Here is an 18,503-nt window from a genome sequence, read left to right on the forward strand (position 1 = left end):
TATTCTGTGTCAGGTACAGTATTTGTGATAGGCTTACATAACATAAGACATACTCCCTGTTCTTAAAGAATTCAGTCTAGAACTCTTCAAATTGTATTTTACTGGCTCATCAGAAGAATGGAAGCATGTGTAACTATACTTCAATGTATAGTAGTAACTCACATTAGTGAATGATCAAAGTAATCAGGACAATGTAAAGAAAGAACACAGCGAAAAATGTCCTAAATTAGCTTGGAAAGAAATATTTTGACCATGGCCTTGCGAATTTGCTTTGTCTTCACACTGTAGATTATGGGATTCATTACAGGAAGGATGAGCAGATAAATGTTGGCAATGAGAGTATGCACAAGGGGAGGGGCGTGCTTCCCAAATCTATGCACCAGTGACAAGCTGATCGTGGGGATGTAGAAGATGGCAACGGCACTTGTGTGGGATATACAAGTTCCAAAGGCCTTTTTCTGCTCCTCTGAGGAGGCAATGTTGAGCACTGAGCGGATGATCAGGACATAGGAGAGGAGGATCAAGACAGAGTCCAAGGCAGCAGTAGAGATGACAATGGCCAGACCAAATGCACTGTTGATCCTGGTGTCTGTGCATGAAAGCTTCATCACATCAGGGTGGAAGCAATATGAATGATGCAGAACATGACTTCCACAGAAGGACAGACGCTTAAGGAGCAGGAGTAAAGGCACTACAACTGTTGTCACCCTAACAACAATGGCAAAGCCCACTTTGATGATCCTTGAATTGGTTAAGATTGTGGCATATCTCAGTGGGTTACAGATGGCAATGTAGCGATCAAAGGCCATTGCAAGGAGTACCGAGGACTCCATTAAGGTAAAACCATGGATGAAGAACATTTGGCCAATGCAGGCATCAAAGCTGATTTCTCGAGTGTTGAACCAGAAAATACCCACCATAGTGACCAATGTGGAAAGGCATAGTCCTAAGTCCGAGAAGGATAGCATGGAGAGGAAATAGTACATGGGCTCATGAAGGCTTGACTCAGTGATGATGATGAACAAGATCATGCCATTCCCTGAGATAGCAATGACATAGAGACAACAGAATGGGATGAAAATCCAGGCATGGTAGGTTTCAAAACCAGGGATGCCAGTAAGAAAGAAGACTGTAGGGTGGAAAATGCTCTGATTGAACGATGGCATGATGAGTGAAGGAGGCAGAGTTCCCTGAGGAAAAGGAGCATGTCCTGCAAAAACAGGGAAGAGAAATGTTTTCATTTTCTTCTACAAATCTTACAATTTTGAATCACTAATGAACCTTGCCTTGTTTTTAAATGCAAGTGCCTTACTATTTATTCTTTTATTAGATTCAGAGTTGTATTGATGACTTAGTGGAAGAGACAGAGGACTAAATCCAGAGCACACGGGTTTTAGCAAGATTCTCATTTGTTACCTCTAGGCTTCAGTATATTAAATATATCCATGCTTGTGTGCGTGTTGTTGCTTCAGCTGTACCTGACTCTTGTGACCCTATAGACTGTAGCCTACCAGGCTCCTCTGTTCATGGGATTCTCCAGGAAAGAATACTGAAATGGGTTGCCATTTCCTTCAGCACGGGATTGGACCCAGGGATTGAACCTGCATCTCCTGCATTGACAGGCAGTATCTTTACCAATAGCGCCATCTGGGAAGCCCTAAATATATTCATTCAGTTCAGTTCAGTTCAGTCGCTCAGTCATGTCCGACTCTTTGCGACTCCATGAACCGCAGCACACCAGGCCTCCCTGTCCATCACCAACTCCCAGAGTCCACCCAAACCCATGTCCATTGAGTCGGTGATGCTATCCAATCACCTCATCCTCTGTAGTCCCCTTCTCCTCCTGCCCTCAATCTTTCTCAGCATCAGGGTCTTCTCCAATGAGTCAGCTCTTCGCATCAAGTACACACATATAAAAGAGGATGTTAGACTAGATAAGTTAGATTAGATAATGGTAATATATTTCCCATGTCTATGAATCTATGTTCATGGGCAGATAGGGCATTTGTACACATATATAGGACAACACAAAGCCAATCCATCCTGTTTCTTCACTTCTCACTTTTCAAGGAAATATTCCTTAAGAGGACCATTAAGAGTTTGCATACCCAAGAAAAGCAGTATAGTTAAGATATTTTAAAATATTTTACAAAAAAACTACTTGTTTAAATATATAAGGGCTTGGACAGCAAGATCAAATCAGTCAATCCTAAAGGAAATCAATCCTGAATATTCATTGGAAGGACTGATGCTGAAGTTGAAGCTCAAATATTTTGGTTACCTGATGCAAAGAGCAGATTCATTGGAAAAGACTCTTATACTGGGAAAGATTGAGGGCAGGAGGAGAAGGAGATAGCAGAGGACGAGATGGTTAGACAGCATCACCAACTCAATGCACATGAGTTTGAGCAAACTCTGGGCAATGGTGAAGGACAGAGAAGCCTGGCATGCTGCAGTCCATGGGGCTGCAAAGAGACATGACTGAGAAACTGAACAACAACATTGATAAAAATTAAATATTAAGAAAGACATAATTCAATCAGTACATATGGACTATAATGTGTGTAGTTGGGAAAGCATTTGTTCAAGTAGTAGTTATGAATCTGATATTGTTTAAGAGAAATTCTCCTTGAAGAAATAGGGCTTAAGTTAACTTTAACGAGAACAAAGGAAGTCATTGCAAACTAACAGATAATAATTGGAGCAGAATCATCTAGTAAGAATATTCCTTTAGAACAAAAGGACATTGAAAATGAATTGAGGGGTTTTGAGGTGGATGTATGGTCCATCAGAAAGTCTTATTAAATTTGGATGCATTTCCGTTTGGATGGTTTTGATGACTCTGAACCACCTTCTCTGTTTGAGGTTATGAGCATATACTCAACCCAGATCAAGAAATCTCTAGGATCAAATAAGTTCCTTTATATTGGTTTTTCCCTAAGTTTTCTGACACCCTATTTTTATCTGTAGAAAGAATGCCTGGATTTTAAAGTATGTACATATTCTTTCTCTCATTCATGTATGCACCCTTTCAAGAAATATGTAAATGATTGACAAAATGCCAAAGTGCAATGAACAGAATTCAAATTAGGCCTAATGCATAAAGATAGTTTGTATGTTACATGTGGAAAAAAAAATCTCAGTTTAAGTTAGTTTGATGAGTTCCATGCCAGCTCCTTAAAGAACATGGCATAGCTTCAAACTGAGTGGGAATAACTAGTTACAGGACTTGTACTAAAGAGAGCATTTGAGAAAAAAAAGAGAAATATGTTCAATATAGGCATCCCCTTGAGGACTTACTTTTTAAAAATGGGTGGAAATTTTGAATTAATAGGCAATGCATAAAAAAGTAAAATCCATGGACCTCATTTGAAAGAGAAGGCACACTTTTTCACATTTGACTTTAGAACATGTACTTAATCTCTACATTGTCAATGTCAACTTAAAAAATATTCACAATGGAAAGGTGAGAGTTTTGTTTTACTCAGTGGATATTGTTAGGACATCAAGCCAGAGAGGTGGCATCTCAAGTAACCCTGAGAGATAACAGTACCTAATGCACATTTCCAGAATTGTTTTTCTTTTCTTTTTACAGATGCTAAAACCCCAACTATATGGAAGAACTTAACTACTTAATTATGATGAACACATTGACCCCAGATATATTGGAGCTGGAGGATTGATGTTAACAATTCTGACACCAAACTCTTTCCTCACTACCAACCAACTAGAGTAGTGTACACCAGCTGATCACAGAACCCGGGACACCCCTTCCTCACCTTGCCTTAAAGGTGCTTTCCTGAAATCCATCAGATACGGAAGTTTGCTTGTTTGAACACAAGCTGTCCAGAACCCCTTGCTTAACGCCCTGAACTAAATGCTGCACTTTCTTCACCACACCCAGTGAGTGGGCTGTACTGCACAAAGACAAGGGGACCTAAGTTTGGTTCCATAGCAGAAGCAGGCTCTCAAGCTATAGCTCCTTTAATTATAGTAAATAAATTAAGTGACCTCATGGTTTGTCCAAGTGTTAAAGCTAGTCTTCTTAACAATAGTGATAATTTTTCATTATCTCCTATGGGCCAAACAAGTTATATCATTTTACCTCTTTCTTTGAATCATTCTTTCCACTCTTCTCTAAGCTTACTATGATGTCTTTTTTCCCACTGGTATAATGAAAGGGAAACATAGTAAGGCTATTCTAACTCAGGGAACTCTGTTAGCAAAAAATGTGGGCAGGAATGGCTTTCCCTTTCTTAATTCTGTGGTTCTTAAACTACCCTTAGTTGTTCTTGCAATAAAACTAATGAGCAAATGATAAATCACTCATCTTGGAAAAATACATTTATGTCTCTTTCTTCCCCATGGTGAATTCTTTAAGAATGCTTAAATTCTTAAAGAATCCTTGTAACCTAAACATCCTCGTAACCAGACCACCAAGACCCTGTAAGTAGATTGCCCCATCACAAAGCTTCACATCCAGCACAATCACAAGTGCATAGTATATCATCAGCTCCTTTTTACAGATGAAAACAATGAGGCTAAGATTACAAAACCAAGGCTCAGCAAAATCATGTTACTTTCTCACATTTATCCACACGGAAAATCCAGGAGTTGAACTGTGTTCTCTCTGATTTCACTCTGTTCTCTTCACTTCTTATTTTAAAAAGAACTTAATGAAACATGTGGAATAATGAACACATGTTCATGACTGCAGTCACTATTTTAATAACTATGTTGAACAACACAGCAACTGTTTTTAAATTGATATATATGAATATAATATGCTAATCTCTTGAATATGTACTACCAAATGCACCGATTTCTTTTGAACTTTGGCTTTATAAACTATCTGAAAATTACATAGTTCCTCATATATTTAGAAAAGACTTCAGTGCACTGAAACATTGACCTCATGCAAAGAAGACTTCTTGAATGTGGAAAGGGAGATCATTTGACCCTTTGAAAGCCATCCCAGGCAGCAGCAATCTCTTAGAGAGAGAGAAAATCTCAAACTCAGAAACCTACTTGCAGAAAGGTCTCTGTCCCAAGGCTTAGGAAACAGTTGCTGAGCAGTCCTGCCTCCTTAAACCATCTCCAAAGTTCTCTTTTGTTAGAACTCACAGGCATTTTTCAGGAATGAGAGAACTCTCAGATCTGAGAAAGAGTTTATAAGGAGTCCAGGAGCTTCCTGGGAAAGCCATTTACCTAGCAGAAAAACCATCATTTCCTAAGAGAGAACTCCATCCAGCTGTGTCCTAACACTTTTGCCCCAAACAACTGACTGTGGAGGGCAATTCATTTCAGTCTAACTTTTTTTCCTTCCTCCAAAGAGAATCCTGAATGGATTATGATTGTAGTTCTCATTCAAAACCAATATTACCCCTGTACAATTTACAAGACAGTAACTCAGCTAACAAGCTTTTGAAAACACGATCCACATCATAAGTCATCAGGGAAATGAAAAGAAGACAGTAATAAGATACCACTACACATCTGTTAGAAATGCCAAACTTCTTAACCCTCAAATCCTTGTGAGGAATTGAAGCCACAGGAACTCTCACTCTGATGGGAATGCAGGATGGTACAGCCCCTTTAGAAGACACCTTGGTGGTTTCTCGTACACACCAAGGTGTCTTCTAATGTATAGAACAGTCTTATGGACTCTGTGGGAGAGGGAGAGGGTGGGAAGATTTTGGAGAATGGCATTGAAACATGTAAAATATCATGTATGAAATGAGTTGCCAGTCCAGGTTCGATGCACGATACTGGATGCTTGGGGCTGGTGAACTGGGACGACCCAGAGGGATGGAATGGGGAGGGAGGAGGGAGGAGGGTTCAGGATGGGGAACACATGTATACCTGTGGCGGATTCATTTTGATATTTGGCAAAACTAATACAGTTATGTAAAGTTTAAAAATAAAATAAAATTAAAAAAAAAAAAAAAGAAGACACCTTGGTGGTTTCTTACAAAACTAAACAAACATACTCACACCATGTAATCCAGCAGTTGTACACCTTAGTATATACCCAGAAGAGTTGAAAACCTATGTCTGTACAAAGATTTGTTACACTCGTTTTTTTCATTTCTATGCAAGGACTGGTGTGATAGTTCCTTGACTTTTTGTATCCTTGTAAAAGTTTTTTAAAAGTAAATTTGTGGTAGAACATCGGAAACAAACCACCTGTTCTATGCCCAGGCTCATTCGTGATCCCCACACAACCCCGCACCCAGCTGCGAAATCTATCAGCCTTCAATATCAAGTGCATGGATTTTGTACATATCTAAGAAAACTTTACATTTCTTTTTAAAATGTCATTAATTATTTCATAAAGCACTTTAAGTATCTATCACATACCAAGATTTTGTGCTGGTAATGCAGGGGATGGAACTGAGTCCATGAAAACCACTTTTGATGTGTTTGATCAGTCACAGTACCTTCTTCATATGCTGCACAAATTTTTTATTTTTTTTGCTTTTTGGTTGTATTCTTACATTTTCTGAAATAATAAAACATACTGTGCCAAAAATGTTGTCTTTTTTCTTCCAGCTTCAATAATAAAATGTGTTCACAGAAGTTCCCAATTTTGAGAAGTGTTTTTTAGTGCATGCTGGTATGATAGCTGTCACAGGACAATCTAACAGAATTGTGGATGAGGTCAAAGACAACTAAGCACCACTGGAACCATCTTATGGAAAAAACAAAGGAACCTTTTGTCAAACCCAATGCTTTGTGTCTCTGTAGATTTGCCTACTTTAGACCCTTCATATAAATTGAATCACATACTGGGTAGTCTTTTGGTACTGGCTTTTTTCAATTAGCATAATATTTTCAAGATTCATCTATCTTGTGGTAAGTGTAAGTGCTTCACTCTTCCTAGTGGTCAAATAATGTTCCATTGTATAAATCTATTGTGTTATATATAAGCATTTTTCAGTTGAGGGACATTTGAGTGGCAGAAACATTTGTTAACACTGTTCCTTCTCATTGAATTTTATGCATATATGAGTCAAAAAGCAATTGAAAAGAAATGTGAGCTTTTGTTTCTATATTCTCAATTCTATTTCATTAAATTATATGTCTATCCTATGCCAGTATTAGACCACCTTGATTACTGTAACCATATACCACATTGTGAAATTGTTTAGTGTGACTCTTCCAAATTTGCTGCCTTTTTATGGTTTTTGTTATTCTGGGTGCCTTAAAATTTCATATGTATTTTGAGACCAGTTTGTCAATTTATGTAAAGAAGCAAACTTGAATTTTAGTAAGGATTTCATTACAACTTAAGAATCAATTTCGGAAATATAGCCATATTAAGTCTCTAAATTCATAACCATTGTGTATCTTTTAATTTCCCACTTCTTTAATTTCTTTGAGCAGTGCCTTTGTCTACAATGTTTCAGTATATAAGTTTTGCACCTTCTTGGCTAAAATTATTTCCAAGTATTTTTATTCTTTTTGATTCTATTGCAAATGAAATTACTCCTTAATTTCAAATTTGAATTGTTCTTTGTTAGTGTATAGAAATACAATGGATTTTTAACATATTGATCTTGTTTTATTGAACTTTATTGATGTGATTTATTAGTTTTAATAAGTTTTAGAATAGATTTCTTGGGATGTTTTAAACAAAAATATCAGATCATATGCAATAATGTGGATGGACTTGGAGGGTTATGCTAAATGAAATAAGTCAGAGAGAAAAAGACAAATACTGTATGATATCACTTAAATGTAGAATCTAAAAATACAAGTTAGTGAATATGATAAAAAAAGAAACAGACTTACACATATAGAGAACAAACTAGTGTTCACCAGTGGGCAAAGGGAAGGGATGAGGGGCAATATAAGGTTAGGGGACTAAAAGGTACAAGCTATTATATATGAAATAAGCTACAAGAATATACTGTGCAACATGGGGAATATAGTCAATATTTTATAAGAACGATAAATGGAGTATAAGCTTTAAAAATTGTAAATCACTGTATCACACACCTATAACTTTTATAATATTGTAAACTATACTTCAATTAAAATAAATAAATAAATAAAATTTAAACACTAAAAAATGTAAATTTCCAACAAACTACATCCCCCGCCCCCACCCAACCTTCCGCTTTTTTTGCTTTCGAGTTACAGATAGAGGAGATGATATTAAGTAAACTAGGTTTTAGAAGTCATAGCTAAGGAGTAGCTTTTATTGCAGAGTTGTTAGAGTCAAACTCAAATCTCTTGGGAAAATGGACTTTTTTAATGGTCCTAATGATCTGTTTGGTTTTCACACTGTAGATAATGGGATTCATCACTGGTGGAATAAGCAAATCTACATTGGCCATAAGAGTGTGTGCATAAGGAGGTACCTTTTCCCCAAATCTATGGACAAAGCACAAGCTAATGAGACGGATGTAGAAGATGGCAACAGCCCCTATGAGGTAGATACATGTCTTAAAGGCCTTATGCTTCTCCTCTGGGGAAGTAATGCTCAGCTTGGCCTTAATAATCAAGACATAGGAGAGAAAACCAAAGATGGAGTCCACTCCTGCAGTAACTATGAGGACAGTAAGTCCTTAAACACTGTTGATCTTATTGTCAGAACATGAGAGCTGGATTATATCAGGATGGAAGCAATAAGAATGATGGAGCACATGGATTTTTCAGAAGGATAGATATTTAAGAAGTAGGGCCATAGGCATTAGGATCACTGTGTCTCTGACTAGGATGGCAAACCATGCTTTGATAATTTGATAATTCTGGAATCAATCAGAATGGCAGCATATCTCAGAGGGTTACAAATAGCAATGAAGTGATCAAAGGCCATTGCCAGGAGCACTGAAGGCTCCATGACAGTAAAAATTGAAAGAAGAATGTCTGGGCAACACAGGCATTGAAACTGATTTGTCTTGCGTTGAATCAGAATATGCCCAGCACGGTGACTAGTGTTGAAATACACAGTCCCAGGTCGGTGGGAGACTTGATTCAGGGATGATGACAAATAGAATTACACCATTCCCAGATAAGGCAGTTATGTAGAGACAGCAGAAAGGGATGGAAAACCAGGCATGGGCAGCTTCTAGTCCTGGAACTCCCGTCAGTAAAAAGATCAGAGGAGAGGAAGCAATGTTAGGAAAAGGTGACATTTATACTATGGATGAATAGTAGTGTTGAAATAAAAAGTCTTATAATGATAAAAGAAAACACCATACAGTAAATTCATTATGATTTTTATTAACTACAGTTAGATAAATCAAATTGGAGATTTTCCTTAGGACCTTATCTCTACTTTTGTGCTCCCTAGTCTTTAGGCTTTCTTTGCTGTGCTGAACTTCTCTTGTCTCCTGATTTGTAATAGAGAAGAGGGCATTTTTAATAATATCTCAAGAGTACTTTTTGTCATCTTCCACTTTGACCCTAAGTGTTTTTCCCCCCTTTCTTTGTACTCCCCACATAAAGGAGAATTGGATCAAGATAATCTGAAAATACCAAGAAGTTAATGGAGACCTCAAAGTAATAATAGGTTATAAAAGAAAGATGTATTACTTAATAAAAATACATCATATGCTAGAATATTTGTATTAATTCTAGTGAATTATTGTGGAACTTTATTATACATTTAAAAATATATAGTCTTTCTAGGAAGCAATTTTTTAAGGAAATAATTTTATACATGTTGAAATGTCCTAATTTATTATTTCTTGGTCAATGGATCTTACCCCTGACTTGATTGGGTCATTTCTAATTTAGAGTTATATTTCTGATCTTGATTTTTTTCCTTTTATGTCTGTTATCATTGTAGTTGTGTTGAAACATAACTGGTAAAGATAACTCTGTAATATTGCCTTTAGCAATTACTTCTTTCAGAGACAACTGTATTAAATTTCAGGGTTAAGAGTAAGGTGTGCAGATACCTGGTATTAGATACTCCCTCTTCAGCCTAGTCTTGTTGCAATTATCGCCACCCTTTACTTGCCTACAGTCTCAGAACAATACCCTTACAGAGCCTGGCTTCCTCAAAGTAAATAACATATTTGAACTTCCAGTTCCACCAGTAGATTTTTTTGTTAGGTAAGTTATGTCCTGAATTTTTTTTTTTTCCTTTCTCATATTGACTTAACTCTAATCTAGTCCCCTTATGTACTGCAAACTCTTGCTAAGATCCTCACTAAGCCAATCTGGTGGTGCTGTATATATATTCTTAATTTTCTTCTCTTTGCCTCTTGAAGATTGGATGAATTCCTCATAGTCCCAGTCATTGACTGGAATTCCATTGGTCACTCATGAATATTGGAAACATCATTCTCAAACCACTTAATTTGGAGAATATACTCCTATAGCTGTGTTATACCTACACAATTTTACTTCCTTAGTGATTGAAACATTTTTGGCTCCAAATCTTAGTTTGAGATGCCTCTTGTGACTTTTTAATCCCCAGCTATTTTTGCTATCCAGTCTCAAATTTTATTCCTGTTCTTATAGGCTACTGAGATCCTAACATATCTTACATCTGAGGCTGCTCAGTTTTTGTTCAGAATAGCCACGTCTTTGGTCTTGTCATTTGATGTTAATATATTAAGGTGATTGAATTAGTCATCTCCGTGATTGTTTTCTTATTCTCTGCAGTTGCAATTTAAAAAGACTTCACTGGTACATGGTTATGGACACTACTTAGTATCTTAAATATATGAGAGATTCTAAAAGGGCTCCACATACAGAAAGATTCAAGTGTATGTTTTATTGATTATGGAATGGCTACTGTCATGATATAAAATGATTAATGTTCTATTAATTTTATAATTATTTGATGGAAAGGTATGTTAAGTAAAATTAAATCAATTTCTCACTCAGTTTTCTGGTATCATGAAAAATTAATATGCAAAAATTCTGAAATCAGAGGACGTAATATTCTTGATAACATTGGTAAACTGGAGATGTTAATAGAGTTATTTTGAAAGGAAGTTAAGACCTATCATTCATAGAATTCCACAGTATGTCAGGCCTGTTATTTAGCTCTTTAAGTGAAGAATCTTATTTAATTTGAAAATCATATTGTTTTTAAGACTCAGGCTTTTCATCCAGGAAAGTAAAAATTAGAGAAATAAATTTTGTAATATTTCATACAATGGAAAAGTTAGGCTTTGAATTCCATCTTGGTATATTCAAAATTTGTTAAAGTTCACCATCGTACATACCAATGCTTCTCGATGGGGGTAAAATTGGTAGAATAACATTAAATAAATAAACTTTTATGTTACATATATATGCTGATTACTAAAATGTCAATTATTCATGTGATTTTTTTCTTCAACAGCCATATGCTGTCATCTTTCTTTGTCTCTAAATAATTGTGTAAATGCATAGACATTAGCATTTCAAACACTTGGTGCTTTTATAGCTTTTTTGGTGTGTGTTCTGATTTCTATTGTTCTACGTAAATCTTATTTCCTTATCAACATCCAAGGGAGATGAAAAAGTATTATTTGCTCACATGCTAAATTATTAAGATGACTGGTAAGATTAACATTGTATAATGAGACCTGCTGGAATCATAGATTTGAGCTAAAATACTAAAAATTAGTCCTATTCATTTCCATAGTCACTGCTGGCATATTTAACCTAAGTTAAGTGACTTCAAATGCGTCTCTTTGATATCAGTCTGGCTTGAATATCTTGATCTCTTGAAGAGTATTATAGTCTGTTATTCTGAATGGAACAATATTGTTACAAGAAAGATACTAATGAAACTTTCATGCTCTACTACTACTAAATCACTATTAGTTTTGGATAAATTATTTATATCTTTGAAGCTCAACACTAGGATTTGAGCATATGACCCCAGATATCCCATAGTCAATATTTTCCCTTAAAGAAATCAAATCTCACTTTTCATGGCAGAATTATATATTGATGACTGAAATTCAGCTCTTTGGGCTATTTGAACTCTCCGTGTTCAGTACCATGAATAATATATTTTAGATATCTTTTCTAAGGACTCCTAGTCAGTTTTCAAATTGACCACATAACCTGGATTACTTTTTGATTTTCAGAATTTCATTGTTTATAAATTTTTCAGAATGGAGATTCAGTACATTGGAAAGAATATCTGTTCTTTATTTCTAAGCTGCACTGAAAACAATAAAATGCTATTTAAAACAATAAAATAGCATTTTATTGTTTTCAGGTAACGGAATATAGCCGATTAACAATGTTGTGATAGTTTCAGGAGCACATCGTATGGTAAATTCTTAAATCAAAGGCAATTCTACAATATCTTTTGTTTGCATGGCTATTACAATTTCCTCTTAAAAGTACTTCCCCAATACATTTGAATCAGTTCTAATGAGGTGGATGAAACTGGAGCCTATTATACAGAGTGAAGTAAGCCAGAAAGAAAAACACCAATACAGTATACTAATGCATATATATGGAGTTTAAAAAGATGGTAACAATAACCCTGTATATGAGACAGCAAAAGAGACACTGATGTGTAGAACAGTCTTTTGGACTCTGTGGGAGAGGGAGAGGGTGAGATGATTTGGGAGAATGGCATTGAAATACATATAATATCATATATGGAATGAGTCACCAGTCCAGGTTTGATGCATGATACTGGATGCTTGGGGCTGGTGCACTGGGATGACCCAGAGGGATGGTATAGGGAGGGAGGAGGGAGGAGGGTTCAGGATGGGGAACACATGTATACCTGTGGCGGATTCATTTTGATATTTGGCAAAACCAATACAATATTGTAAAGTTTAAAAATAAAATAAAATAAAAAAAAAGTACTTCCCCTGAAGAAGCCAAATCTCTTACAGCAAAATGAGTCCACATAAACCTTCCAACATTAATACACATCCATGTCTCTCTGATGCCCTTGTATTTACATCAAGTGAAGAGGGTGAGGAAGAGACAGGGCTATGTGATCTCCTTCAGTTCCCAGAGTAGAGGTTCTCTATGAAGAACCCACTCTGGGGAGATTCATTTACCCATCATAAAACCCTATTCCTAAGGGATCTCTCTGGCCAGTTGTATCTGCTTGTTTTGCCGCCTTTGTTCTTCAGAGTCACTCTGCATGCCTAAATAGGCTTGCTCTCCCACAGTGTTTAGTGTATTACGATTGCTGAGGTTGTTTTATTTTTGACTTAGGATGGTTCATATTGAAATTATAGGACAGGAAAATATAAATATTGAATAAACATGAAAAGTCTGCAAATACAGTTTCCATGCATGTTTGGAGAAGAAAAAATATCATCCTCCTATATTAGGATTTTAGATCCGGTTATTCCACAGACAGGGCTTCCGCAGTGGCTCCGTGGTAAAGAATCAGCCTGGAATGCAGGATACTCAGGAGGCTCGGGTTTGATCCCTAGGTTGGATGATCCCCTGGAGGAGGGCATGGCAACCTGCTCCAGTGTTCTTGCCTGGAGAATCCCAAGGACGGAGGAGCCTGGTTGGCCACAGAGTCAGACATGACTTAAGCGACTTATCACACAGCACACATTTCACATAGAGGAAGATTTAAATTTTCCTTCACAGGTAGACATCAAAACAAATAAATTTAGATTGGAGATAAGGAATATACCACAGATATTGTACAACACCTTGTTGTATCCTGTTATGTCTCAGTGGCTCCCCAAACTGGCTAACTTTTAGATATATCTGAGGAATCTTATTATAGATATAGATTCTTAAGCCAGAACTGATAAAATAATATATTCTGGAGGGGGGTTGAAGGAGGGTGAATTTTTGTAGATTTAAAAAAAAAATTTTTGAAGTCTTGATTGAATTTGTTGCAACACTGCTTCTGTTTTATGTTTTTAGTTTTCTGTCCATGAGGCAGGTGGCAGCTTAGCTCCCTGACCAGGGATCAAACACAGATCCCCTGCATTGGAAGGCAAAATCTTAACCACTAGAGCCAGAGAAATCCCTAGATTTTGATTATTTTAGAGCGGATTTAGTTCCATATCAAATTAAGTGAAGGACCTCCATGGTGGCTCAGTGGTAAAGAATCCTTCCACCAATCCAGGAGATGCGGGTTCCATCTGTGGGCCGGGAAGATCCCACAAGCTGTGGAGCAACTAAGCCCATGCACCACAACTACTGAGTCTGTGCTCTGGAGCCCAGGAACCCCAACTACTGAAGCCCACGCAATGTAGAGACTGTGCCGCTCATCAAGAGAAGCCACTGCAGTGAGAAGCCCAGGCACCACAACTAGAGAGTAGCCCCTGCTTGCTCCAACTAGAGCAAAGCCCGCACAGCACCGAAGATCCAGCACAGCTGAAAATAAGTTTCAACAATTAGTTTTAAAAATTAACTGGAAATTACTCAGTGCCATATACAACCCACTCCAACACATGCACAGCCTCCCCCACCATCAACATCCCTCACCAAAGTGATATATTTGTTGCAATCAATAAACCAACAGTGACATACCATTATCATTCAATGTCCATAGTTTACATTAGGATTCATTCTTGGCGTGGTTCATGGTACATATTTTGACAAATGTATAATGACATGTATTCACCATCATAGTATCTAATTGTCCTAAAAGTTCTCTCTGCTCCATCTATTCATCCTTCCCTCTCCCTAAGTTCTTGTCTCCATGGTTTTACCTTTTGCCAAAATGTCGTATAGTTGGAATTATATAATACGTAGCCTTTTCAGATTGATAGCTTTCACTTTATAGTATTCATTTAAGGTTCGTCAATGTCTTTTGTGGCTTGATAGCTCTTCTTAGCAACCACTGTGTGGATGAACCAGGGATCTGTATTTTTAATAAGATGCCCATCCATCAGTATGTATCTATCCTGTATTATAATCCTATGGAAAGGACTTTGGGGAGTATATTACAGATAAGAGGTATTTTCTTTAAAATTTGAATGTCAGTTAAAATTGTATATAGTGGATACAACATACCAATTGAATTATTAATTCAATTAATATGCCACATTATTACTTCTCATTTTATCTTGCTCCTATCATTTTTGTTTTGCTTGTTCCTATCAACTTCTGTATCATGGCTTGTGATTTCATACCATGGTTATAATAAAGTAGAATTGCTATTTAAAGTTCTTTTTAAATTGAATTAGTCAATGTTTATGTCTTTTACTAAGTATCCTGGAAACCAGGAACACCTATAATAAGAATTGTAATGCAATTACATCTTTGCAAATTATATTCCTTACTAAGAAACAGCTCACTTAAAGTAAGAAGGTAATCTTGTTCACATTTATAGTCTCAACAGACATCCTAAAGTCTGTTTCATTAGAGATACTAGATGCATGTTATTACTGGAAAATGAATAAGAATGTAATTTGGGATGGCCATGTCCTTAATTTTATTTGTTCTACTGTTGTGGCTGCAAAACTCTGAGCTGGTGATATCTCAGATGGCGTAGTGTGCCACTGTCTTATCATCATCAGTGAAGAAGTGATAGAGTGAAGTAGAGTGGGACTGATCAGACTAGCAAATCCAGGGCATTGCTTGGCAATGAGCTAGAATAATTGAGGGAGGGTATTTAATTGAGTCTGGGGAAATAAATCTTAGAGAGAGCATTTCGAAGCATTTCTACGTCTATACAAAGTAGCAGCCCAGTGCTAACTTACCAAATAGATATCACGGACATATACATAAATAGACAATGAGGTTTGAATCCACACTGAGCTAATCCCTAAGAATTTGTTGAATAGGAGATATGAAGGAAGAGTGAGAGAGAGGAATTCTGGGCAATGGCAAATTTCTCTACTTGGTTTTATGTAGTTCTTGAAATAACAAGGCAGAACATCCCTAGGAAAGTACTGTCTGAAATACAAATGAAACAAATTGCTTTACATTTTATTTTTTCTAAGTTTATGAGTATACATACATAAATGACAAAGGATAAAAATAAAATTCATACAGTGGTTACCTATGGGGAAGGTGGAATGATTGAACTTGTGGGACTATATCAAGGAGGACTTTGGTTTTTTCTATAAAATCTTCTATTTGTGGGAATATATTTATTATTATTTCTTGTGTAACTAAAATTTAATTCAAAAGCCATTTGCAAAGCTTTTTTCTGACTACTTGACAGCAAACAGGAGGAAAAGGGACAATGTTAGAGGTCTATAAACTTAAAAGGAAGCCAAGATTTAGGGTAGAAAGTTAAGTGTTGGAGATGAAAGAGATATTTTGGTGTTAGAACAGTCAAGAAATACAGATTCATTGCCTGCAGAAGCAAAAGGAAAGTGTGCATTTGAAGATGGTTCATAAGTTTTTGTCTCAGCATTGGAAACAATTTCCAAACTTACCTAATAGCAGCAGTTCTGGAAAACACATTCAATTTTTTAAAAATGGCTTAAATTATTCTTAGTCAAATTGAGCTTTATGGAAACTGGTATAAGTTCCTGAGAGCGCAATCTCAAGTTCCAAAGCAACCCTTCCTCTATATGATGGAGAAATTCAGAACTGATCAATTACTAGATAACACAGGCAGAAAGACTGGGATAAGTTATAAGAGCAATTTCTTATGTTATACATGCCAAACACTGAATTGAAAACTTATCACTGGAATTGTTCAGAAGGACAATTTGATAGTCTATTATGTTCAGTTCAACTCAACAACTATCACTATGTCTGCTCTGTGAGAGACATTTTGCTATGTGGTGTAGAAGTTTCAAATAAAATCAAGGCTTTTTTTTTTTTTTAATTTAGGGAATTTATAGCCTTGTGGAAAGTATAATAATTATATACAAATGTATAGTCAAAACATTTAAAGGCAAAAAGTGTACAGATAAAGCACTTAAAAGGTAAACTATGGGAAGGAGAGATCAGATGTCACTGAAATAATCATGAAAAACTTAATGAAGAAGATATTTACAGAGGAGCCTTGAGATATCAGTAGTTTCAAGTTGGAGTTGCAGTTGTCAGGACTGAAGTGGAATCAACAGTAAAACACAGAATTAGGAAAGTTGCATGTACATTTAGCAGACTGATTTTGTAAGAATTGCAGAATATGTGAAGAGATAAAAAGACGGATTAAACTTTATAGCAAAGTTGAACCAGAATTGTGGAGAAATTCATCACAGACTGGAATTTCTTCTTCATTTAGTTGGTGTATGAGGAACAACCATGAAAGAGATGCTTGTTGGTTTGTTTTTAAATTTTAATACAAATTGATTCAGCTATTTGGAAAAGTATCTCAAAATGAATGATGGGTGTTTTGGGGCCAAAATATGATTAGAGAAAGGAATTTGTTTAGTCATCTGTAAAATTAGGCTGACAGATAGTGAGATTCTGAATTCATATTTTAGTGGTGTAAAAGGTAGGATTTCCTTAGATGGGATTAACTAAATCATGGAGATAACTGAATTGGATAATATTTAATTCTACTGGACTATAAAATTGCATATGTTTAGTGGAAAATTCTGAAAGAGATGGGAATATCAGACCACCTGACCTGCCTCTTGAGAAACCTGTATGCAGGTCAGGAAGCAACAGTTAGAACTGGACATGGAACAACAGACTGGTTCCAAATAGGAAAAGGAGTACTGCAAGGCTGTATATTGTCACCCTGCTTATTTAACTTCTATGCAGAGTACATCATGAGAAATGCTGGGCTGGAAGAAGCACAAGCTGGAATCAAGATTGCCAGGAGAAATATCAATAACCTCAGATATGCAGATGATACCACCCTTATGGCAGAAAGTGATGAGGAACTAAAGAGCCTCTTGATGAAAGTGAAAGAGGAGAGTAAAAAAGTTGGCTTAAAGCTCAACATTCAGAAAATGAAGATTATGACATCTGGTCCCATCCTTCATGGGAAATAGATGGGGAAACAGTGGAAACAGTGTTAGACTTTATTTTTGGGGGCTCCAAAATCACTGCAGATGGTGACAGCAGCCATGAAATTAAAAGACGCTTGCTCCTTGGAAGGAAAGTTATGACCAACCTAGATAGCATATTCAAAAGCAGAGACATTACTTTGCCAACAAAGGTCCATCTGGTCAAGGCTATGGTTTTTCCAGTGGTCATATATGGATGTGAGAGTTGGATGGTGAAGATGACTGAGTGCCGAAGAATTGGTGCTTTTGAACTGTGGTGCTGGAGAAGACTCTTGCAAGTCTGTTGAATTGAAAGGAGATTCAACCAGTCCATCCTAAAGGAGACCAGTCCTGGGTGTTCATTGGAAAGACTGATTCTGGGGCCGAAACTCCAATACTTTGGCCACCTCATGCGACGGGTTAACTCATTGGGAAAGACTCTGATGATGGGAGGGATTGGGGGCAGGAAGAGAAGGGGACGACAGAGGATGAGATGGCTGGCTGGCATCACCAACTCGATGCACATGAGTTTGGGTGAACTCCAGGAGTTGGTGATGGACAGGGATGCATGGTGTGCTGCAATTCAAGGGGTCGCAAAGAGTCGGACATGACTGAGCAACTGAACTGAACTGAACTAAGAACTCCAATTTATGATAAATTTCACTGACTTTGAAATAGATATTTGTGATAGCAGAATTG

The 18,503-nt window shown here is 36.7% G+C and overlaps 1 protein-coding gene and 1 pseudogene across 1 annotated transcript; both read right to left on the bottom strand.

The window, feature by feature from the left end:
• Nucleotides 1-221: 221 nt before the first annotated feature.
• Nucleotides 222-1,166, bottom strand: LOC112579482 (olfactory receptor 51F2-like). The gene has a single exon (XM_025265926.3). The coding sequence runs from the start codon at nt 1,164-1,166 to the stop codon at nt 222-224; it is 945 nt and encodes a 314-aa protein (XP_025121711.3).
• A 7,023-nt stretch (nt 1,167-8,189) lies between these two features.
• Nucleotides 8,190-9,143, bottom strand: LOC102407561 (annotated as a pseudogene).
• Between the last annotated feature and the right edge of the window lie 9,360 nt (nt 9,144-18,503).

Source organism: Bubalus bubalis, chromosome 16, assembly GCF_019923935.1.
Source record: "Bubalus bubalis isolate 160015118507 breed Murrah chromosome 16, NDDB_SH_1, whole genome shotgun sequence".
NCBI classification, from domain to species: Eukaryota; Metazoa; Chordata; class Mammalia; order Artiodactyla; family Bovidae; genus Bubalus; species Bubalus bubalis.